This window comes from Schistocerca nitens, chromosome 2 (assembly GCF_023898315.1).
Source record: "Schistocerca nitens isolate TAMUIC-IGC-003100 chromosome 2, iqSchNite1.1, whole genome shotgun sequence".
NCBI classification, from domain to species: domain Eukaryota; kingdom Metazoa; phylum Arthropoda; class Insecta; order Orthoptera; family Acrididae; genus Schistocerca; species Schistocerca nitens.
The window spans coordinates 1,183,786,536-1,183,812,957 of record NC_064615.1 but is presented as its reverse complement, the minus strand read 5'-3'; the positions used below and the strand labels follow the sequence as shown (position 1 = coordinate 1,183,812,957).

Sequence of the window (26,422 nt, the reverse complement as noted above, 5' to 3'; positions counted from 1 at the left end):
AGACGAAATGAATCAGTGTCTCCTTAGGGAATTAGATTAGCATATAAAAATATGAAAAATAGTAGCTGAGCTTTCCTATTTGGGCAGCAAAATAACTGAGGATGGTTGAAATAGTGGGGATATCAAATGCAGATTGCTAATATCGAGGAACACATTTCTGGAACTTAACAAATTTAAGTTTTAGGAAGAGAAGGAAACTTGCTACTCACCATATAGCGGAGATGCTGAGATTTGACAAGCACAACAAAAAGATTCACACAATTATAGCTTTTGGCCATTAAGGCCTTTGTCAGCAGTAGACACACACACACACACACACACACACACACACACACACACACACACAAAACTTGCACATACGTCTGCAGTCTCAGGGAACTGAAATCACACTGAGACTGCAGATGTGTGTGTAAGTTGCATTTGCAAGAGGGCATGTGAGTCTACTGCTGAAAAAGTCCTTAATGGCCAGAAGCTATAATTGTGTGAATCTTTTTGTTGTGCCTATCGCGACTCAGCATCTCTGATGTATGGTGAGTAGCAACTTTCCTTCTCTGGCATTGTTACATTCCACGCTGGATTTTCCACTCCTTAAGTTTTAGGAAGTATATTCTGAAGGTATTTGTCTGCAGTGTAGCATTGTCCAGAAGTGAAACATGGATGATACATGGTACAGAGGGCACTAGATTTAGAAATATCAAGCAAAAGATGAATCCTGAAGGTTACATAAATAGACTGATTGGATAATGAATGAAGCGGTACTGAAATGAAATGGTGAGAAAATTGATTGATGACATAACTCGACTGAAATTCAGTAAATGGAAACTCCAGGTAGAATATCAATGATGTAAGGAAAAATCAAACAATGGAAAATCCAGGAGGGAATGTAACAATATTGTTGTTGTTGTTGTTGTGGCCTTCAGTCCTGATTCTGGTTTGATGCAGCTCTCCATGCTACTCTATCCTGTGCAAGCTTCTTCATCTCCCAGTACTTACTGCAACCTACATCCTTCTGAATCTGCTTAGTCTATTCACCTCTTGGTCTCCCTCTACAATTTTTACCCTCCAAGCTGCCCTCCAATGCTAAATTTGTGATCCCTTAATGCCTCAGAACATGTCCTACCAACCGGTCCCGTATTCTTGTCAAGTTGTGCCACAAACTCCTTTTCTCTCCAATTCTATTCAATACCTCCTCATTAGTTATGTGATCTACCCATCTAATCTTCAGCATTCTTCTGTAGCACCACATTTCAGAAGCTTCTATTCTCTTCTTGTCCAAACTATTTATCGTCCATGTTTCACTTCCACACATGGCTACACTCTATACAAACACTTTCAGAAACGACATCCTGACACTTAAATCTATACTCGATGTTAACAAATTTCTCTTCTTCAGAAATGTTTCCCTTGCCATTGCCAGTCTACATTTTATATCCTCTCTACTTCAATCATCATCAGTTATTTTGCTCCCCAAATAGCAAAACTCATTTACTTCTTTAAGTGTCTCATTTCCTAATCTAATCCCCTCAGCATCACCCGACTTAATTCGACTACATTCCATTATCTTTGTTTTGCTTCTGTTGATGTTCATCTTATATCCTCCTTTCAAGATACTGTCCATTCCATTCAACTGCTTTTCCAAGTCCTTTGCTGTCTCTGACAGAATTACAATGTCATCAGCGAACCTCAAAGTTTTTATTTCTTCTCCCTGGATTTTAATACCTACTCTGAATTTTTCTTTTGTTTCCTTTACTGCTTGCTCAATATACAGATTCAATAACATCGGGGAGAGGCTACAACCCTGTTTCACTCCCTTCCCAACCACTGCTTCCCTTTCATGCCCTCAACTCTTATAACTGCCATGTGGTTTCTGTACAAATTGTAAATAGCCTTTCGCTCCCTGTATTTTACCCATGCCACCTTTAGAATTGGAAAGAGAGTATTCCAGTCAACATTGTCAAACACTTTCTCTAAATCTATAAATGCTAAAAATGTAGGTTTGCCCTTCCTTAATCTTTCTTCCAAGATAAGTCGTAAGGTCAGTATTGCCTCACGTGTTGCAACATTTCTACGGAATCCAAACTGACCTTCCCTGAGGTCGGCTTCTCCCAGTTTTTCCATTAATCTGTAAATAATTCGCGTTAGTATTTTGCAGCTGTGACTTATTAAACTGATAGTTTGGTAATTTTCACATCTGTCAACACCTGCTTTCTTTGGGATTGGAATTATTATATTCTTATTGAATTCTGAGGGTAATTCGCCTGTCTCATACATCTTGTTCACCAGATGGTAGAGTTTTGTCAGGACTGGCTCTCCCAAGGCCGTCAGTAGTTCTAACGGAATGTTGTCTAATCCCGGGGCCTTGTTTCGACTCAGGTCTTTCAGTGCTCTGTCAAACTCTTCATGCAGTATCGTATCTCCCATTTCATCTTCATCTATATCCTCTTCTGTTTCCACAATATTCTCCTCAACTACATCGCACTTGTATAGAGCCTCTATATACTCCTTCCATCTTTCTGCTTTCCCTTCTTTGCTTAGAACTGGGTTTCCATCTGAGCTCTTGATATTCATACAAGTGGCTCTCGTTTCTCCAAATGTCTCTTTAATTTTCCTGTAGACAGTACCTATCTTACCCCTAGTGAGATAAGCCTCTACATGTGATTTGAGACTTTCTCGGCGTATTCCATTCGTGAAATCTTCTCGGGTGATCAGCCGAGTAAAGGCGTCGTCTTCTCGCAACGTTTCGAAGGGTTTCGTACCCATCATCTTCAAGCGAAGATGATGGGTACGAAACCCTTCGAAACGTTGCGAGAAGACGACGCCTTTACTCGGCTGATCACCCGAGAAGATTTCACGAAAGCCTCTACATCCTTACATTTGTCCTCTAGCCATCCCTGCTTAGCCATTTTGCACTTCCTGTCGATCTCATTTTTGAGACGTTTGTATTCCTTTTTGCCTGCTTCATTTACTACATTTTTATATTTTCTCCTTTCATCAATTAAATTCAATACTTCTTCTATTACATTAGGATTTCTACTAGCCCTCGTCTCTTTACCTACTTGATCCTCTACTGCCTTCACCACTTCATCCCTCAGAGCTACCCATTCTTCTTCTACTGTATTTCTTTTCCCCATTCCTGTCAATTGTTCCCTTATGCTCTCCCTGAAACTCTGTACAACCTCTGGTTTAGTCAGTTTATCTGGGTCCCATCTCCTTAAATTCCCACATTTTTGCAGTTTCTTCAGATTGTGGTCAGAGTCCACATCTGCCCCTGGAAATGTCTTACAATTTAAAACCTGGTTCCTAAATCTCTGTCTTACCATTATATAATCTGTCTGATACCTTCTAGTATCACCAGGATTCTTCCATGTATACAACCTTCTTTTATGATTCTTGAACCAAGTGTTAGCTATCATTAAGTTATGGTCTGTGCAAAATTCTGCCAGACGGCTTCTTCTTTCATTTCTTACCCCCAATCCATATTCACCTACTATGTTTCCTTCTCTCCCTTTTCCTACTCTTCAATTCCAGTCACCAATGACTATTAAATTTTCATCTCCCTTCACTATCTGAATAATTTCTTTTATCTCATCATACATTTCATCAATTTCTTCATCATCTGCGGAGCTAGTTGGCATTCAAACTTGTACTACTGTAGTAGGTGTGGGCTTCGTGTCTATCTTGGCCACAATAATGCATTCACTATGCTGTTTGTAGTAGCTTACCTGCACTCCTATTTATTCATTATTAAACCTACTCCTGCATTACCCCTATTTGATTTTGTATTTATAGCCCTGTATTCACCTGACCAAAAGTCTTGTTCCTCCTGCCACCGAACTTCACTACTTACCACTATATCTAACTTTAACCTATCCATTTCCCTTTTTAAATTTTCTAACCTACCTGCCTGATTAAGGGATCTGACATTCCATGCTCCGATGCGTAGAACGCCAGTTTTCTTTCTCCTGATAATGACGACCTCTTGAGTAGTCCCCGCCCGGAGATCCGAATGGGGGACTATTTTACCTCCGGAATATTTTACCCAAGAGGATGCCATCATCAATTAATCATTCAGTAAAGCTGCATGCCCTCGGGAAAAATTACGGCTGTAGCTTCCCATTGCTTTCAGCCATTTGCAGTACCAGCATAGCAAGACCGTTTTGATTAGTGTTACAAGGCCAGATCAGTCAATCATCCAGACTGTTGCCCCTGCAACTACTGAAAAGGCTGCTGCCCCTCTTCAGGAACTACACGTTTGTCTGGCCTCTCAACAGATACCCTCCGTTATGGTTGCTCCTACAGTACGGCCATCTGTAGAGGCACGCAACCCTCCCCACCAACGGCAAGGTCCATGGTTCATGGCGGGGGGGGGGGGGGGGGGGGGGGGGGGGGTAACAATATTACAAGAAGGAAAGTTGCTACTCACCATATAGAGGAGATGCTGAGTCGCAAACAGGGACAACAGAAAGACTCTCACAATTGAAGATTTGTCAACAATACACACACACATGCGCGTGGGTGCGCACGCATGCACGCACGCAGACACACACACACACACACACACACACACACACACACACACAACTCATACACATGACTGCAGTTTCAGGCAACTGACACCACACTGCGTGCAGCAGCACCAGTGCATGATGGGAGTGGTGACTGGGTTCGGGTAAGGAGGAGGCTGGGGTGGGGAGGGGAGGAATAGTATGGTGGGGTGAAGTACTGCAGGTTAGACAGAGGGCAGGGGTGATGGGGGGGGGGGGACGTAGCAGAAAAGGTGAGAAATAAAAAGACTGGGTGTGGTGGTGGAATGACAGCTGTGTACTGCTGGAATGGGAACAGGGAAGCGGCTGGATGGGTGAGGACAGTGACTAATGAAGGTTGAGGCCAGGAGGATTACGGGAACTTAAGATGTATTGACCTTATGACTTATCTTAGAAGAAAGATTAAGGAAAGGCAAACCTACGTTTCTAGCATTTTAGACAAATTCTAAAGGTGGCAGGGGTAAAATACAGGAAGCGAAAGGCTATTTACAATTTGTACAGAAACCACATGGCAGTTATAAGAGTCGAGGGACATGAAAGGGAAGCAGTGGTTGGGAAGGGAGTAAGACAGGGTTGTAGCCTGTCCCCGATGTTATTCAATCTGTATATTGAGCAAGCAGTAAAGGAAACAAAAGAAAAATTTGGAGTAGGTATTAAAATTCATGGAGAAGAAGTAAAAACTTTGAGGTTCGCCGATGACATTGTAATTCTGTCAGAGACAGCAAAGGACTTAGAAGAGCAGTTGAACGGAATGGATGGTGTCTTGAAGGGAGGATATAAGATGAACATCAACAAAAGCAAAACGAGGATAATGGAATGTAGTCGAATTAAGTCGGGTGATGTTGAGGGTATTAGATTAGGAAATGAGACACTTAAAGTAGTAAAGGAGTTTTGCTATTTGGGGAGCAAAATAACTGATGATGGTCGAAGTAGAGATGATATAAAATGTAGACTGGCAATGGCAAGGAAAGCATTTCTGAAGAAGAGAAATTTGTTAACATCGAGTATAGATTTAAAAGTCAGGAAGTTGTTTCTGAAAGTATTTGTGTGGAGTGTAGCCATGTATGGAAGTGAAACATGGACGGTAAATAGTTTGGACAAGAAGAGAATAGAAGCTTTCGAAATGTGGTGCTACAGAAGAGTGACGGATATTATGTTTGGCAGCGTCTTCAGCAACAGTGTGGTCCACTTGTTTCATGGCCACTGTTTGTAGGTGGCCATTTAGGCAGACAGACAGCTTGTTGGCTGTCATGCCTACATAGAATACAGCACATTGGTTGCAGCTTAGCTTGTAGACCACATGACTGGTTTCACAGATTCCAGAACCTAAACAGACCCACAACACAGTCATTAATCTTTCCTCCAGAAGCCTTAGCTCCACAGAAATATCAGTCTTCTCCAAAGGCCTCACCTTTAGCCCCACTCCAAAATTCAACTCTCCTTCTCACGGTCCCTACAGTGGAAACACTTTTATGACACCAACCCTCCCAATCAGACTCAACCAAAGACCAGAACTGAACCTTACCTACCTCAGTTCACTCCTCCATCCAACTGTGATCCACCCCCAATGACCGAAAACCATTCCCTGTTAACTTTGCAGAATTTCTTAACCTCAAACCTTGCCTCACCATCATTCCTCAAATCCCTCAACATGCACACTAACCTTACATCTGCAGAAAGAACCACAGTTCACCATCTAAAAACCGATCCTGACCTTATAATCCTACCTGCAGACAAAGGCTTCGCCACTATTGTCCTGAACCGCAAGGATTACCTGGCAGAAGGACTCCACCAGCTGTCAGATACTTCCACCTACAAACCTTGCCACAGTGACCCTATAATAGTAATATAGCAGGATCTCCAATCACTACTCAAATCCTTAGGCCCATACCAGAATCTCTCCCCAGAGTCCATCTCTCCACTCACCCCTACCACTCCCCACACTCCTACCTTCCACATGCTTCCTAAAGTCCATAAACCTAATGACCCAGGATCCTCCATTGAGGCTGGTTACTGTGCCCCCACTAAGAGAATCTCTGCTCTTGTAAACCGGCACCTTCAACTTATTACCCGGAACCTACCCTCCTATATAAAAGATACCTACCATTTCCTCCACCAATTTTCCACAGTTCCTGTCCCTTTACCACATGGTGCCCTCACCACCTGTCTGTACACTAACATTCCTATTGCCCATGGCCTTACCACTAATGAACACTATCTTTCCCAATGCTCAACAGATTCCAAACTAACAACCTTTTTCCTAGTTGCTGTAACCAACTATATCCTCACCCACAATTACTTCTCCTTTAAGGGCATTACCTACAAACAAATCCAGGGTACGACTATGGGCAAATCTCCCGTGCCTTATCTTTCCAGTCTTCCACCAACTCCAAAAGCACCACCGTCCGGCTGCAGAGGAGCTTCTTCTCATAACTCAGTACCACACAGGACTGGAGCAACCGAAGCACATTCTCTGCAAGGGTTTCAGTTTCCCCCCGTTGTGACTCAAAATGAGAAATGTCCTGCCCACTATACTTCCAACCCCTCCCACAGCCGTATTTCGCTGTCCACTGTGCCTACATAGTATACTCTTCCATCCTTACCTCATGGCTCATACCTTGTAATAGACCTAGATGCAAGACCTGTCCCATACATCCTCCGACGACCATCTAGTCCAGTCTGGTCACTAACATCACCTATCCCATCAACAGCAGGGCTATCTGTGAAACAAGTCACGTGGTCTACAAGTCATGTGGTCTACAAGCTGAGCTGCAACCAATGTACTTCTTTGTACGCATGGCAACTAACAAGCTGTCTATCCACATGATCGTCCACCTACAAACTGTGGCCAAGAAACAAATTGACCACTCTGTTGCTGAACAAGCTGCCAAACATAATATACTTCATTTCAATGACTGCTTCACAACCTGTAGCACATGGTCCCTTCCCACCAACGCCAGCTTTTCTGAAATGTGCAGATGGAAACTTTCCCTGCAATATGTCCTTCATTCCACCACCATACACAGTCTTTTTATTTCTCTCCTATTCCACTACTTCCTCCCCACCTCTCCTGAGCCCACCATCTACCGGCAGTACTCCACTGTTTGCCACCCCCGCCATACTATACCTCCCTCTCCCCACCCCAACCTCCTCATTACCCCCACCCAGCCGCCACTCCCATCATGCACTGGTACTGCTGCCCGCAGTGTGGCTTCAGTTGTGTGAGGCTGCAGTAGCGTGTGTGAGTTGCATTTGCATGAGTGTGTGAGTTTGAGTATGTGTGTCTATTGTTGATGATGAAGACCGATGGCTGAAAGCTTTAATTGTGAGTGTCTTTTTGTTGTGCCTATCTGTAGCTCAGCATCTGTTCTATATGGTGAGTAGCAAATCTCCTTCTCATAATACTGATGTAAAAAAAAAGATAGATTCCAACTCACTGTAAAGTTGTAACATTAAGTCGCAAAGAAGCACAACTAAAGGGCACTTACACATTAGCTTTTAGCCATAGCCTTTGTCAGAAAAATAAACACACACATATTCATTCACATAAGCAAGCACACCATACATATACATGACTTCCATCTATTGCAGCTCTTACTGGAATGAAGCTGTCAACTGACACGCAGAATCGAAGCAGCAATCTGGAGGCAGCGGGGAAGGGGAAGGGATAGTAGTACACAGTTGGGGGCAGAGAAGAACACTGTCTGGTGGAGTGTGCAGGGACTAGAGTGCCAACAGGTGGAGCATTGGGAGGCTGTTGGACAGGAAGTTGGGTAGGGAGAGTACGGTGAATAGGGACCAAAAAAGGAGAGAAGTGGGGAAAAAATGGGTGGGTGCTTTGTCAGAGGGCAGCACACAAAGAGGGTTGGAGATGAGAAGAGGGAGGAGGTTGGAGGACAGAGGGTCTGGAAACTGCTGCGAGGATGTTGTTGGGAAAGTATGTTACTGTAGGTTGAGGCCGTGATAAGTACAGAAGCAGAGAAAATGTTGTTAACCTTTGCATCACAATCCTTAGCCCCACAGAAGTTTCAGTCCTATCTAAAAGCCTCACATTTAACCATACACCTAAATTTAACCATGCTACACTCGTCAAAGACCTTCTCCTGATCCCTGAAACATAAACATTTCTTTGCCAACATTCTCTCCAACCAAAGTCAGCATATTCCCAACAATGAGCTCTGCTTCTACTAGTTCATACCACTATCCAACCATATTACACCCCCCCCCCCCCCCCCCCGGTTCCCCACCCGTCTCCCCATCCTGTTGAACTACCTGCTGGTCACCTTCCTGGAATTCCTTACCTCCAACTTAGCCTCATCATACCTTCCCAGGTCCATTCCTCAGAACACCAATGTTTCAGTAGAAGAAAGGAGACAAAGATCCCAACACTGCTGTTATGAATTGCAGTGACAACTGACTTTTCCACCTATAAACTCTGCCAGAGTGATCCTACACCTGCTTAAAGCCTTAGGTCCTTCCCAGAACATCTATCCAGAATCCATCTCTCTCCTCATTCCTATGACACTGCACACACCCGCCTTCTACATGGTCCTGGAAATCCATAACCCAGCAATCATGGATGTCCTATAGTAGCTGGTTACTGTGCTCCCATTGAAAGAATTTCAGCTCTCATTTACCAACATCTCCAACCAATTCTGCATACTTGAGCCTTCCATGTCAGAGTTGCCAACCACTTCCTTCACAGGTACTCAGCAATCCCCAATCCTTTACCTCCCAGATGCCTACCATCACTGTTGATGAAACCACTCTTTATGTCAACAGCCCTCGTGCTCATGGTCTTACAGCTATTGAACACTATCTTTCCCGAAGTCCTTCAGCCTCCAAATCCACTACCTCATTCCTCATACAGCTTATTAACTTTATCCTAATTCACAACTACTTCTCCTTTGAAGGGAAGGTATAAAAACAATTGCATGGCACAGCCATGGGCTCACACATGGCACCCTCCTATGACAACTTGTTTATAGGCCATCTACAGGAGGCCTTCCAAGCATCCCAAAACTCCCAACCCCTAGTCTGGTTCAGGTTCACTGATGATATTTTCATGATCTGGACTCCAGTCCAAGGAACCCTATCCACATTCTTTCACAAACTCAACAACTTCTCTCCCATCCACTCCACATGGTCTTCTTCAGACCAGCATGCCACCATCCTAGACATTGACCTCCACCTTTCTGATGGCTTCATATACACCTCTGTTCACATTAAACACACTAACCACCAAGAGTATCTTCATTTTGACAGCTTCCAACACTTCCACACCAAACAACCCCTCCCATACAGTCTAGGCACCCATGAACAACTTATCTCTTACCTGAATGGATATTTTATAGGATATCTTCCAGTCCTTGAATACATGATGCAGGCCATTCTTTGTCAGATTATTGAGAATTGCCTTCCTTTTCTTGAGTACTGTTTCAGAATTCTCAAATTGAATGTACTGAAGTTTTGCCTTTAGTGACGGGAATAAAATAAAATTACAGGGTGCAAGATCAGGGCTTTAATGTGGATGTGGTACACAGGTAATGTTCACCTGAGCTAGAAACTGTGTGACTGAATTTGCAGTGTGAGGCCACAATTCTGGTCATTTCCTTGCAATGTGCTTCCTCAGTTTAGCCAATACTGACATGTAGTATGCTGTTGCAACAGCTGTGGGAGGAGGAACCACATGCTGCTAAATAATTTCATGACAGTAAAAAAAGGTGCTCACCATCATTATCCATGCAAATGGAACAGCGTTCACCTCTTTTGATGTTGGAGAACCTGGCAATTTCCACATTGTACTAGCTCATTTTCCTTCACTATAGTAATGACGCAGCCACGACTCATTACTGCTGATAATTCCAGAAATGCATCCTCTCTTATAAACAATGAGACACAGCACCTCACAGCTCATCTCTATTCACACAGCCTTTTGTTTGGGAGTCAACAGTCATGGCATTCAACAAGAACAAACTTAGGTCATATAGAGACGTTCATGCACAATCGTAAAGACGCTGCCATATGAAATTCTCAACACTTCACTGATGTTATTCAAAGTTATCTGCTGGTCCTCACTGATAATTACAGTAGCTGTTTTGACATTGACTTCAGCCACAGCACAAGCCAGAAAACACCAGGTCCACCTTGCTTAACATAGACAAGTCAGCCTTCTGTGAAGTCCTTGAACCACTCAAACACTGTTGCAAATCATAGTGCATCTTCACCTTATACATGCTACATCTTTTCATAAGTTTCAGTGGCCATATGGTTTAAACGAACATGGAATATTATTGCACTACACTGCTTCTCACACATCACCTCCAATGTTTTGTATGTGAAAAGCAAACAGTGTCTACAGACAAGAGGATTATTACCAACCTACCAATACAAGACTGCCGCCACCTATGGACATTATACACAAAAACCCACTATATTCAAATATTCATGGTACAGGCAGGAAACTATCATGGAAGTCACAGGAAAAAATCAGTTTCAGTCTGTTGATCAGCCCTTGTAAAATGCCATAAAACATTAATTTTAAGATTTTCTGTGAGGATGCTCTTTAATGGAGTAAGATGTGCCCAACAGGAACCTCTTTAATTCAGTCTTAATCCACACTACCAGTAAAACCTTCAGTGCAAATGAAATAAACAAGTAAACAAAACTTTTGATATAAAAAAAAAAGCCCAAAGGGCCAGGGCTGTAGAGTACGGAGGTAACACAGTGTTTCATTTTTTCTGCAATAGTTACACACCAACAGGGATGAATGTGAGGATGCATGATCATGGTGCAAGAGCCATGAATTGTCTTGCTACATTTCAGGCCATTTCCTTGTCACATTTCCTTGCAAGTGTCACAATATGTCCTGATAGGACCATCGATTAACAATTTGTCTCTGTGGCACAAATTCAAAAAAACTATCATTTTTTAATTGAATGGATGAAAATCTACTTACCAAGTGGCAGAAGAACACACACATAAAAGACTATTGTAATTGGCAAGCTTTTGGAGCTAGTGGCTCTATCTTCAGGCAGAAGGGTTGAAGGTGGAGGAAGAGGGTTGATGGGAAAGGACTGGAGAGGTCAAGGGAAAAGGAGTAGATTTCTGGAAAGTCACCTAGAATTGCGGGTCATGGAAGTCCCAAAATCTACCACTTTTCTTATCCCTATGCCGTCCTTTTCCTTCAACCCTCTTCCTTCCCCTTCAAGCCTTCTGCCTGAAGAAGGAGCCACTGGCTCTGAAAGATTGCCAATTACAACCATCATTTATGTGTGTGTTCTGCCACTGCTTGGTGATCAGATTTTTTATCCATCCAATTAAATAATTTTGTCAATAATTGACTGTTTTCATTGTTACAAAGAAAACTATCAGCATGGCTTTGACATTTGACCTTACGTGATGAGCTTTCTTTGGTATTGGACAATCATTCCTGACCCATTGTGATGACTGAACCTTGGTCTCAGTATCATAACTGTAGACCAACGTCTCATCACCAGTTTTGATTTTCTTTTGCAACATCTTGTTCTCATTTTCGTGATCCAAAAGATCTTCACAGATTGCGTGGCTAAGGTCTTTCTGGTCTTGACTCATGAGCCGTGGGACGAAACTGGCAGCAACGTGCATTTCAGGATACTCTGTCTGGATTTCATGGCATGATCCAACTGAAATGTTACATTCATCTGAAATCTCTCGAACAGTCAGTCTTCGATTGGCATGTACAGTTTCGTTGACACTCCTGACATGAACGTCATTGGAAGACGTCAAAGGGCATCCTAAACTAGACTCGTCTGTAACTTCCGTTGGACCATTTTTAAACCATGTGAACCATTCATAACGTCAAGTACGGCTTAAGCACTCATTGCTGTAGGCTTCCCGTATCATTCAGTATGTATCTGTAAAGGCTTTATTGAATTTCACATAAAATTTAGTGCAAACGCTTTGCTGGCCCTCTGTGTCTGCCATCTTGAATTTGCAAACTGTGTGACACAATGTTCTACTCAATACAGCACTGAACAATAACTAGCAGACATAAAAAAATGAATCTTACAGCAGTTACACATTAATCACAGGTGTGTGCAGGGATGCCAATCACATTTCACTCCAACACACGATTGGTGCAAAATTACAAATGTTCTGGATTTTTTTAAAGAGACCTCATACAAATGCACTGTAGACTAAATTCCCATGCATCAGAGATAGAACAACTAGCACAAGAGAATCAGTCATAGATAATAATATATGTGTCTAAGAATAGAACACTGCACATGCCACACTAACAAATTCATAGTGCTTCCAAATTATGTGGTTATTTATTACAATAGCAGGTATGTGTTGGAATACAAGGCAGCAAACGCTCAGGAAAGTAATTCCTCCGAGAGCGAAGATGTGAAATAAGTGTTTTCTATGATTGTCAAGTTGGAAACCTTCTTCTTGATTGAGGAGGTTGACTGCAAATTATATTCCCACAGCTTCCTTGGTCAATGAAACCCAGAGGATGAGGCTTTGGTCAATACTTTTCTATACTCCATGAAATGGTCAGCAGCAATACAACATTCAGTCAAAGCAGATTTGTTGTGCTGTAGAAGGCAGGTGTGTTGCTGGTGTTTGATGCACCATTTGTGTTCTGCATCTACTGTTTATCCCACATAAATTTTGTCACAATGCTGCATCAGGTTTGTGGATCTTATATATGAAACAATAAGCAGAATGAAGGTAGAAGATTGAGGAAATTTTAAAAGTTGCAAAATTCTAATCAGAATGGAAAATTTAAGTTTAAATGCATGTGTCATTTAAGCAAAAAACAAGGTAAAATAACAAACAGAGGCAGACCACATCTATATTTCTGGACAAATAATAATATATTACTCAACAGATGACAATCAGTAAATTAGGGAGGCAAACATATTGAAAACTTTTCAATGAAGAATGAGACAGTTAGACAAATTGAATACGAAACTATAATAACAGAAGGAATACAAAAGGACAAAAGGAGAGTGAGCAGACAATAAAAGCCAAGTTAAAGAAGAAAGAAATATTCTTCCTTTTCATTCTTTATCAAACGCTGAACAAAATAAAAAGTAAACATTGTTAAAAGGGATTAATGAAAGTCCATGTGCAATGGAAAAATCTGACTTTGGCTGAGTAGTAAATTCCTAGCCACAGATTTCTAAACTTCAGCTCCCAACAAGGCTAGAATGCTTAAAATGGCCACAGACACCTATTCACTCTATTGCTAAGCATAATCTATGGCATTATATTTGTTTGGTACATGTGGTCTGTCATCGCATGTTACACATCAATTTTATGAAAGTTTAATAATGTATCTCCCATGTATACAAAACATTTCTAGTGGAAAATAAGGCAACTTATAATAATATGTTTTTGACATACACAGACTCGTGATTTACAATTCTATGTTTACACTAACTGAGTTATCAAAATACACATAACAACTATATGAACAGGATGTTTCGTAATAATCATGCTGTGCTTCAAGGAATCATGAAACCTCCATTCAAAACTAATACACTTAGATACAGATATAAAAAATTTACTGAGAAACTGAAGGAACTAACCTTTGATCGCAAGATACCTATGCACAGAACTAAGGAAAAAATCAGTTTGTCTTTTTCAAATAGTGAACGGCAAACATTCTTGTAAATGCTGCTTGTGAAGTAACTATTTAGATTTCCTATGCGAATTTCCAAATTATCTGATGGAACACTGTTCACTATTGACTGGAACATAAAGCAAACTTCATTAAATTTTAAGATTATAAATTAATTCATTGGTTAGTGTTACTTTAAGTTTGATTTTTTAAAAAAAGAACTCCAAATTAATGAAAGAAACTCTTAAGTACTCAACATTGGGCAGTGACTGACATGTCAAAGAATTAAATCATTTCACAACTACTATTTTTGATAACATTTTGCTGGTATTACTTTGCAGGGGGGGAGGGGGGCAAAAAAAAAAAAAAAACTTTTCACCCATCCTTAAACTAGTGCAACAAGTACAGCATGGCTGACTGAAATTTAAAGACAGATTTCAAGATTAATATTTTAATGAAAAATAATACAACATTAAAGTTTAGATTTTCATATGTATTGCTTTGAGATACAGGAATAAAGTTATTGTACATGGCTCTAGCTTTGAAAGTATATGACACTGTATTAATTTATGATCTTCTTTCACTTGTAATCATGTGATGTATTAGAAAACTTGTAATTCTACTGCAGGAAATGTGCTTTGACAAAACAATGCTGTTAGATATTTCATGTCTCACTAAATAATGTTGCCTTGCCAATCTGTTTTTGTTTATGTTTTCTTCTCTGCACTAAACAGGAAGCTACTACAATATGAATTAGGATAGAATGGTTCATACCACATCAAGGAGATGCTGAGCAGCAAACAGGTACATTTAAAAGTAGACTAAGCTAAAGGACAAAGGCCTTCTCATTTAGAAACACACAAAACACATACACATACACACACACACACATGCATAGATATATAGACACTGCCATTTATAAGTGCTGAGACCTGACTGAGATAGTGTGTTAGTGGAGGATGAAGGGGTAGGATCAGCAGGGAGAGGGGGGGGGGGGGGGGTGCTGTAGTGAGCAGAGGCATGGTCAGGATGAGGTGTTCGGCTGTTAAGTGCAGCAAAGAGAAGCTGTGTTGGGTACAGAAAGTGTGCATGAGGCTTGAATGGGAGGTAGGAAGGAGATAGACACAGGTGGAGGACAATGACTATTGGAGGTTGGGATCAGGAGGGTAAATTGGGAGCTCCAACATTAGGCACGTTATGGGGCACCTTAGGGACTTGGCTGACAAGAATAGTAAGAAAACCAATGTGCACTCCATATGCGTGCCGGATGGAGTCATTCCAGATGTGGAAAAGGTACTCCTGAATGCCATGAAGAGCACAGGGTGCAGTCAAATGCAGGTGGTTGCTCACGTCGGTACCAATGATATGTGTCATTTTGGATCAGATGAGATTCTCTCTGGCTTTGAGCGGCTAACGGAAGTGGTAAAGGCTGCCAGTCTTGCTTGTAAGATGAAAGCAGAGCTGAGCATTTGCAACCTAGTCGCCAGGACTGATTGCAGACCTCTGGTATAGAGCCGAGTGGAGGGTCTGAATCTGAGGCTCAGACGGTTCTGCGACCGTGTAGGCTGCAGATTCCTCGACTTGCGCCAAAGGGTGGTTGTGTTTCGGGTTCCACTGAATAGGTCAGGTGTCCACTATATGCATGAGGCAGCTACATGGATAGCAGGGGCTGTGTGGCGTGGATTGGGCGGTTTTTAAGGTTAGAGGGTCTTAGGGAAACACAAGAAGTGCTTCAGTCACAACGGGTGCAGGCTGAACACAGGAAGAACATAGATACAGGAACCATAGGTATAACAGTTGTAAATTGTTGAGCTGTGTTGGGAAAGTACCAGAGTTCCAAGTGCTAATAGAAAGCACTGATTCTCAAATCATTATAGGCACTGAAAGCTGGCTACGGGGACTGATGACCTCGATGTTTAGCCCCCATCAAACCCCAAAACCAACGAAAGCTGGCTAAAGCCAGATATAAGCTCAGCCAAAAGTTTTGCGAAGAACCTAACGGTGTTCTGAAAGGATAGGTTACACATCATTGGCGGTGGCGTGTTTGTTGCTGTCAGTAGTAGTTTAACTTGTCGCGAAACTGAAGTAGGTATTTCCTGTGAGTTAGTATGGGCAGAGGTCATTGTTGGCAACCATAATAAAATAACAATTGTATCCTTTTACCAACCACCCAATTCAGATGATACAGTTGCTGAAAGGTTCAAAGAAAACTTGAGTTTGATTTCAAACATGTATCTGATTCATACAATAATAGTTGGTGGTGACTTTAATTCACCCTCAATATGTTGGCGAAAATACATGTTCAATTCCGGAGGTATGCATAAAATATCTGAAATTGTGCTAAACGCACTTTCTAAAAATTATTTTGAACAGTTAGTTCTTGAGCCCACGCAAATAGTAAACAGTAGTGAAAACACACTTGACCTCTTAGCAACAAATAATCCTGAGTTAATGAAAAGCATCAAAACTGATTGAGGGATTAGTTAACACAGGTTTGTCATAGCTAGATTGAATACTGTAATCCCCAAATCCTCCAAAAATAACTGAAAAATACACCTATTCAAAAAAGCAGATAAAAATTCACTTCACACCTTCCTGAGAGACAATCTCCACTCATTCCAAATTAATAATATAAGTGTAGACCAGATGTGGCTTAAATTCAAAGAAATAGTATCAGCAGCAATTGAGAGATTTATACCAAATAAATTAACAAACGCTGGAGCTGATCCTCCCTGGTACACAAAATGGGTTAGAACTCTGTTGCAGAAACAATGAAACAAAAATGCCAAATTTAAACAGACACAAAATCCCCAAGAGTGGTGGTCTTTTACAGAAGCTCAAAATTTAGGGTGGACTTCAATGCGAGATGCTTATGACAGTTTCCACAACGAAACTTTATCTCAAAACCTGGCAGAAAATCCAAAGAGATTCTGGTCGTATGTGAAGTATGTTAGTGGCAAAAACAATCAATGCCTTCTCTGCATGACAACAATGGAGATACTATCGAAGACAGTGCTGCCAAAGCAGAGTTACTAAACACAGCCTTCCGAAATGCCTTCACAAAAGAAGATGAAGTAAATATTCCAGAATTGTAATCGAGAACAGCTGCCAACATGAGCAACGTAGAAGTAAATATCCTCGGAGTAGTGAAGCAACTTAAATCACTTAATGAAAGCAAGTCTTCTGGTCCAGACTGTATACCAATTAGGTTCCTTTTGGAATACGCTGATGCATTAGCTCCATACGTAACAATCATATATAACCATTCGCTCAACGAAAGATGCGTACCCAAAGACTGGAAAGTTGCACAGATCACACCAATATTCAAGAAAGGTAGTAGGAGTAATCCACTAAATCACAGGCCCATATCGTTAACATCAATATGCAGCAGGATTTTGGAACATATATCGTGTTCAAACATTACCTTGAAGAAAACCGTCTATTGACACACAGTCAACATTGGTTTAGGAAACATCGTTCCTTTGAAGCACAACTAGCTCTTTATTCACATGAAGTGTTGAGTGCTTTTGACAAGGGATTTCAGATTGATTCCGTATTTCTGGATTTCCTGAAGGCTTTTGACTTGGTACCACACAAGTGGCTTTTAGTGAAATTGCTTGCATAGAGAATATCGTCCCAGTTATGTGACTGGATTTGTGATTTACTATCAGAGCAGTCACAGTTCGTAGTTATTGACAGAAAGTCATCGAGTAAAACAGAAGTGATATCTGGCATTCCCCAAGGTAGTGTTATAGGCCCTTTGCTGTTCCTTATCTATATAAATGATTTGGGAGACAATCAGAGCAGCCATCTTAGGTTGTTTGCAGATGACGCTGTCATTTATTGACTAATAAAGTCATCAGAAGATCAAAACAAACTGCAAAACGATTTAGAAAAGATATCTGAATGGTGCGAAAAGTGGCAGTTGACCATAAATAATGAAAAGCATGAGGTCATCCACATGAGTGCTAAAAGGAACTCGTTAATCTTTGGTTACACAATAAATCAGTCTAATCTAAAAGCCATAAATTCAACTAAATACCTAAGTATTACAATTACGAACAAATTAAATTGGAAGGAACACATGCAAAATGTTGTGGGGAAGTCTAACCAAAGACTGCATTTTATTGGCAGGACACTTAGAAAATTAACAGACCTACTAAGGAAACTGCCTACACTACACTTGTCTGTCCTCTTTTAGAATACTGCTGTGTGGTGTGGGATCCTTACCAGATAGGACTGACAGAGTACATTGCAAAAGTTCAAAGAAAAGCAGCACGTTTTGTATTATCGCGAAATATGGGAGAGAGTGTCACAGAAATGATACAGGATTTGGGCTGGACATCATTAAAAGAAAGATATTTTTCGTTGTGACGGAATCTTCTCACAAAATTCGAATCACCAACTTTCTCCTCCGAATGCGAAAATATTTTGTTGACACCGACCTACATAGGGAGGAATGATCACCACAATAAAATAAGGGAAATTAGTGCGTGTATGGAAAGATATAGGTGTTCATTCTTTCCGTGCGCTATACGACATTGGAATAATAGAGAATTGTGAAGGTGGTTCGATGAACCCTTTGCCAGGCACTTAAATGTGGTTTGCAGAGTATCCATGTAGATGTAGATGTAGAAGAGAAATGAAGGACATGTTGCAGGGAGAGTTCCCCCCTGCACAGTTCAGAGAACCTGGTGTTGGATAGTTCAGGCTGTGAAACAGTCAATTACAGGGAAGCATATACTCTTGAGCAGCGTGTTAGCTGTCATCCACATGTAGAAACTGGCACAGTGGTTGCAAATTAGTTGGTAGATCACAGGTGGCTATACGTTTGATGCCTGTGCTAGGAATGGAGTAGATGGAAGTGGGAGGATGTATGGGACCGTTGTTGTATCTGGGTCTGTTGCAGGTATATGTGCCATGGGGCAATGGTTGGGAGACAGGTGGAATAGGCATGGACAAGGGTATTGTGGAGGTTAGTTGGGCAGTGTAATACCACTGTGGGAGTGATGGGGAGGATAGTGGAAAGGATATTTCTCATTTCAGGGCATGATGAGAGGTAGTAGAAACCATGGAAAAGGATTTGGTCCAGTTGCTCCAGGTCTGGATGGTGCTGAGTCACATGATAGGCTGGACAGCAGCTATGCGAGTGATGGCATGTGACTGCGGAGAACAGATGTTGTTTCTCAACAAGTTTGAGAGGGTAGTTATGACCTGTGAAGGCCTCAGGCAGACCCTTGGCATATTTGAAGAGGGATAGCTCATCACTGGAGATTTTACAACCGTGGGTGGCTAGGCTGTATCCCACCACAGGAACCCCATGATGGCACAGCACTTACTAATCTTGAGTATCAACTCCCCCACCCATTCTTGTTATGTGGTGATATCACTGCACACCATGTGCTCTGGGGCTCTTCTACTTTCCACCCCAAGGGTCGGGCAGTTGAGAGACTGCTACTATCAGAGGACATCTGTTTACTTTGTACAGGGAATATGATGTGCTTTTGCATGGCTGTTGCGTCACTGTCTGCTACAAATCTAATCCTATGATCTCCTACCCTCACAGGTACTGTTATGTGGGAAGTGGTTAAGAGTTTACACTCCAGTGACCACTTTCGCATCTGGTTTCATCTAGCAGCGACTAAAGAGAATGGAGGCCACCTAACTGGATGTTCAATTGGTCGAACTGGCCACTATACAGCCAAGTGGCCATATTCCCACACCGTGATAGCAACCAGGTGTGGGTGTACCAGAACACAAATATTATGTCCCTTGCTGCTGATTCCCCCATTCTTACAACTTATGGCCAACCTAGAAGAAAAGACATCCCATGGTGGAATGAGGAATGGCATTTAGCAATTAGGTACTGGCATGCTGCATTAAGTAGGTTCAGGAACAGACTAAGTGCAGACAAGCTCACAGTGTTTCAGCCAGTGAGGCTAAAGGTACTTGTAGGTGACTCATTTAGGAGAGCAGACACAAGGCATGGAGAGAAATTTTAATGTCCATTAGCAATTTCACACAAGCAGCGAGGGTGTGGGAGTTAGTTCAGAAGATATCAGGGACCGAACATCCAGGTCCAATAATTGCCATACTAAACAGTGGTTGGTGTTCAAACAGCAGCTACAGAAGTAGCACAGTCATTGGCAAAACACTTTTGTGATTTCACTTCCACTTATTTCATCAGTCCTTGATTCCACCAACAGAGGGAACAAATGGAGAAAAATGGACAAGACAACTGCCAGAGCCACAAAATTGCCCTTTCTTCATGTGAGAACTACAGTCAGCACTAACTGCTACACACAATATTTTTCCACGTCCTGATAGGATTTAATATGGCATGTTAACGACACCTACCAATGGAGGCCAAAGAGTTCCTCCTATGCTCTTCAGTCAAATATAGGCTAAGAGCTATTATGTGGATCTGAGCTGGGAGGCCATTCTGATCCCATTTCTAAGGCCAGGGAAGGTCAGGTTATCTCCAGATAGTCAAAGGAAAGTTGTGCTCACTAGGTGTGTAGGAAAGACCCTCGAATGGATGACAAACCAATGCCTAGTGTGGGCTCTCAAAACCAAGGGATTGTTCTGACTTTTCCAATTTGGGAATTACTGGTCTACTCTTGACAATCTTCTCCAATTAGAGGGTGCAATATAAGAATCATTCCTAGACAAACGGCAGTTTATTAGTATATTTCTCGACCTGGAGAAAGCCAGTGATACCATTTGTAGGCTCAACATCTACTGACAGCTGCATGAATGGGGTTTTCCTGGAATCACCCCATGTTGTCACAGTCCTTCCTCACTAGAGGATATTTCCAGTATCGGTGCTAACTCAAGGGAATGGTGTTCCTAAGGGTAGAATTCTGATCATTATCCTTTTCGCTATAGTGATTGATAGTTGTTGTTGTTGTTGTGGTCTTCAGTCCTGAGACTGGTTTGATGCAGCTCTCCATGCTACTCCATCCTGTGCAATCTTCTTCATCTCCCAGTACCTACTGCAGCCTACATCCTTCTGAATCTGCTTAGTGTATTCATCTCTTGGTCTACCTCTACGATTTTTACCCTCCACACTGCCCTCCAATGCTAAATTTGTGATCCCTTGATGCCTCAAAACATGTCCTACCAACCGATCCCTTCTTCTAGTCAAGTTGTGCCACAAACTTCTCTTCTCCCCAATCCTATTCAATACCTCCTCATTAGTTACGTGATCTACCCACCTTATCTTCAGCATTCTTCTGTAGCACCACATTTCGAAAGCTTCTATTCTCTTCTTGTCCAAACTAGTTATCGTCCATGTTTCACTTCCATACATGGCTACACTCCATACAAATACTTTCAGAAACGACTTCCTGACACATAAATCTATACTCAATGTTAACAAATTTCTCTTCTTCAGAAACGATTACCTTTGCCATTGCCAGTCTACATTTTATATCCTCTCTACTTCGACCATCATCAGTTATTTTACTCCATAAATAGCAAAACTCCTTTACTACTTTAAGTGTCTCATTTCCTAATCTAATTCCCTCAGCATCACCCGATTTAATTTGACTACATTCCATTATCCTCGTTTTGCTTTTGTTGATGTTCATCTTATATCCTTCTTTCAAGATACTGTCCATTCCGTTCAACTGCTCTTCCAAGTCCTTTGCTGTCTCTGACAGAATTACAATGTCATCGGCAAACCTCAAAGTTTTTACTTCTTCTCCATGAATTTTAATACCTACTCCGAATTTTTCTTTTGTTTCCTTTACTGCTTGTTCAATATATAGATTGAATAACATCGGAGAGAGGCTACAACCCTGTCTCACTCCTTTCCCAACCACTGCTCCCCTTTCATGCCGCTCGACTCTTATAACTGCCATGTGGTTTCTGTACAAATTGTAAATAGCCTTTCGCTCCCTGTATTTTACCCCTGCCACCTTCAGAATTTGAAAGAGAGTATTCCAGTTAACATTGTCAAAAGCTTTCTCTAAGTCTACAAATGCTAGAAATGTAGGTTTGCCTTTTCTTAATCTTTCTTCTAAGATAAGTCGTACGGTTAGTATTGCCTCACGTGTTCCAACATTGCTACGGAATCCAAACTGATCTTCCCCGAGGTCCACTTCTACCAATTTTTCCATTCGTCTGTAAAGAATTCGCGTTAGTATTTTGCAGCTGTGACTTATTAAACTGATAGTTCGGTAATTTTCACATCTGTCAACACCTGCTTTCTTTGGGATTGGAATTATTATATTCTTCTTGAAGTCTGAGGGTATTTCGCCTGTCTCATACATCTTGCTCACCAGATGGTAGAGTTTTGTCATGACTGGCTCTCCCAAGGCCATCAGTAGTTCTAATGGAATGTTGTCTACTCCCGGGGCCTTGTTTCGACTCAGGTATTTCAGTGCTCTGTCAAACTCTTCACGCAGTATCTTATCTCCCATTTCGTCTTTGTCTACATCCTCTTCCATTTCCATATATTGTCCTCAAGTACATCGCCCTTGTATAAAACCTCTATATACTCCTTCCACCTTTCTGCTTTCCCTTCTTTGCTTAGAACTGGGTTGCCATCTGAGCTCTTGATATTCATACAAGTGGTTCTCTTCTCTCCAAAGGTCTCTTTAATTTTCCTGTAGGCAGTATCTATCTTACCCCTAGTGAGACAAGCCTCTATATCCTTACATTTGTCCTCTAGCCATCCCTGCTTAGCGATTTTGGACTTCCTGTCAATCTCATTTTTGAGACGTTTGTATTCCTTTTTGCCTGCTTCATTCACTGCATTTTTATATTTTCTCCTTTCATCAATTAAATTCAATATTCCTTCTGTTACCCAAGGATTTCTATTAGCCCTCGCCTTTTTACCTACTTGATCGTCTGCTGCCGTCACTACTTCATCCCTCAGAGCTACCCATTCTTCTTCTACTGTATTTCTTTCCCCCATTCCTGTCAATTGTTCCCTTATGCTCTCCCTGAAACTCTCTACAACCTGTGGTTCTTTCAGTTTATCCAAGTCTCATCTCCTTAATTTCCCACCTTTTTGCAGTTTCTTCAGTTTCAATCTGCAGTTCATAACCAATAGATTGTGGTCAGAATCCACATCTGCCCCTGGAAATGTCTTACAATTTAAAACCTGGTTCCTAAATCTCTGTCTTACCATTATATACTCTATCTGATACCTTTTAGTATCTCCAGGATTCTTCCAGGTATACAACCTTCTTTTATGATTCTTGAACCAAGTGTTAGCTATGATTAAGTTATGCTCTGTGCAAAATTCTACAAGGCGGCTTCCTCTTCCATTTCTTCCCCCCAATCCATATTCACCTACTATGTTTCCTTCTCTCCCTTTTCCTACTCTTCAGTTCCAGTCACCAATGACTATTAAATTTTCGTCTCCCTTCACCACCTGAATAATTTCTTTTATCTCGTCATACATTTCATCTATTTCTTCATCATCTGCAGAGCTAGTTGGCATATAAACTTGTACTACTGTAGTAGGCATGGGCTTTGTGTCTATCTTGGCCACAATAATGTATTCACTATGCTGCTTGTAGTAGGTAACCCGCACTCCTATTTTTTTATTCATTATGAAACCTACTCCTGCATTACCCCTATTTGATTTTGTATTTATAACCCTGTATTCACCTGACCAAAAGTCTTGTTCCTCCTGCCACCGAACTTCACTAATTCCCACTATATCTAACTATAACCTATCCATTTCCCTTTTTAAATTTTCTAACCTACCTGCCCGATTAAGGGATCTGACATTCCACACTCCGATCCGTAGAATGCCAGTTTTCTTTCTCCTGATAATGACGTCCCCTTGAGTAGTCCCCACCCGGAGATCCGAATGGGGGACTATTTTACCTCCGGAATATTTTACCCAAGAGGACACCATCATCATTTAATCATACAGTAAAGCTGCATGTCCTCGGGAAAAATTACGGCTGTAGTTTCCCCTTGCTTTCAGCCGTTCGCAGTACCAGCACAGCAAGGCCGTTTTGGTTAATGTTACAAGGCCAGATCAGTCAATCATCCACACTGTTGCCCCTGCAACTACTGAAAAGGCTGCTGCCCCTCTTCAGGAACCACATGTTTGTCTGGCCTCTCAATAGATACCCCTCCGTTGTGGTTGCACCTACGGTACGGCCATCTGTATCGCTGAGGCACGCAAGCCTCCCCACTGACGGCAAGGTCCATGGTTCATGGGGGGGTTGATAGTATCTCTTCCATAAAGAGGAATCTAGTCAGTTATTCTTAATTGTGGATAACTTTGTGATATTGTGCTCTTTCTCCAGTCTCATGACTATTACATGCCAATTACTGTTGACACTTAATGAGGTAGGCAAATGGGTTGATACCACTAGTTCTAAGTTCTCCACAGAAAAAGCAGTGTGTGTTCGTTTCAATTGTTCACATAAATGCTTTCCCAATCCAAAACTCCAGCTGAGGAGAAGCACCTTATAATTTAAAAGTCCAATAAATTTCTCAGACCTCGTCTTTCATCAGAGGATAACACAGCTGCCACACCTCCATGACTTGGAATGTAAATGCCTAAAGACCCTAAACATTTTAAAACAACTTAGTGGTAAGAACTGGGGAGGAAATCAGTCTAGCTCAGTCACATTATACAGAACCCATCTTGTGAGAACTACTCATGGTGTAACATGTATATAAAGTGCAGTGCATCTCTTACAATACTTCTGTCGATGTCAGAGCTGCACCACTCATAGCATGGAGGTTTAACAGTCACAAGGCTACTGAGCCTTTTTTTGTATGTGAGAAGGAATATCTTGGACAACTTGGTGTATCAGACATACCAATTCGTAAGCTGGGATGGAGTAAATCTGCTCCCTGGATGACTGACAGCCCCATTCTTAACTTGGGCATGATGTAGTACAACAAGCTCACCACTCCACCTTTAGTTTTAAAACGGTTTTTTTAGCAGCATTTACCAAAGTATCCACACCACATGCTGGTTTTATCAGTGGATAGAAGCAGGGGGGACAATTTGGGTGTTCTGTTATCTTCTCACATTTTGTCGCTAAACTCTGCGTACTGAGACATGTCTCAGCATACTGTGCAGAGCTGTGAGTGGCTAAGAAGGCACTGGAGCACGTGGCATTTCTTGGTGGAGATAGGTCTCTTGTGTGGACTGATACGCTGTTGCTCTGCAGGCTATTCAGCAAATTTTTCCAGCACATTTCCAATACACTGTCCATCGCCTGCATAAGCAGGAGAAAGAGATGACCTTCTGCTAGCTCCATGGATTCATAGGAATCAAGGATTATGATGAAGATGACAGAGTAGTGAAAGCAGCCTATCAGAAAACTACCACACCTCAAGTTTACATCCGCCTAGAGCCTGTAGAGTCACTGGTGACAAAGCAAGTGTTGGCTGAGTGGGAACGGCAGTGGCTGGAAGTGGGTAACAACAAACAGTGTTCAGTGAAACTGACTATTTGTCCATGGCACACATCGTTTCAAACTCCACAAATGGATGAAATCCTCAGTTACCTTTATATCAGCCACTGTCCAATAACACACACACATCTTTTGTGCCAAGACTCACTGGAATGGAGCGTTTGTGGTGTCACATTCACGCTGCATCATATTTTGATGTCCTGTGTTTTGTATGCTTGTTAGAAGGGAAGCCTTTGGTCTGCCAAGGGATTTCCCCCCCCCCCCCCCCCCCCCCCCTTATCATTTGAAGGCATCACCCACAAATAAATTTGCAGAACAGCACTGGGCACCAGCATGGCACCATCCTACAGGTGATCTAGAAGGATCCTTCCTAGCCACCCACACTCCCATGTCACTCACCTGGTATGGATTCACTGATGATATCATAGTGATCTGGACTAATGGTGAGGACACCCAAGCCACAGTCCTTCTCAGCAACTTCTCCCTCATTCACTTCATCTGGTCCTCCCCTGACTGACAAGCAACCTACCTTGATGTTGACTTCCATCTAACAGATGATTAAATGAGTACACCTGTCTTCATCAAACCTACTAACCTCTAACAATGCCTCCACTTCAACAGCTGCTATCCATTTTACACCAAAGAATCCCTTCCACAGATCCTAGCCACCTGTGGTTGTCACACTTGCAGTGATGAACAGTCCCTTTTTACATGCCAAGCATCTCCCTGTAGCCTTTAATAATTACCCTCTCCAACTTCTTCAGAAACAGATCCCCTGCCCCTGTTCGACCCAGTCACATACCCACTGTCCTGTCAAAAAGCAGCACTCCTTTGGTGACTCAGTGCCACCCAGAACTGGAGCCACT

General features: G+C 41.9%; 1 protein-coding gene across 1 annotated transcript in view; it reads right to left on the bottom strand.

Moving 5' to 3' along the window:
• LOC126235648 (dynein axonemal heavy chain 3) overlaps positions 1-26,422 on the bottom strand; it is a 1,245,905-nt gene that overhangs the window by 233,703 nt on the left and 985,780 nt on the right. Inside the window, exon 53 of the mRNA XM_049944362.1 lies at positions 14,123-14,284. Within this exon, the coding sequence (XP_049800319.1) occupies positions 14,123-14,284 (162 nt within the window). The remainder of the gene's footprint in view (positions 1-14,122; positions 14,285-26,422) is intronic.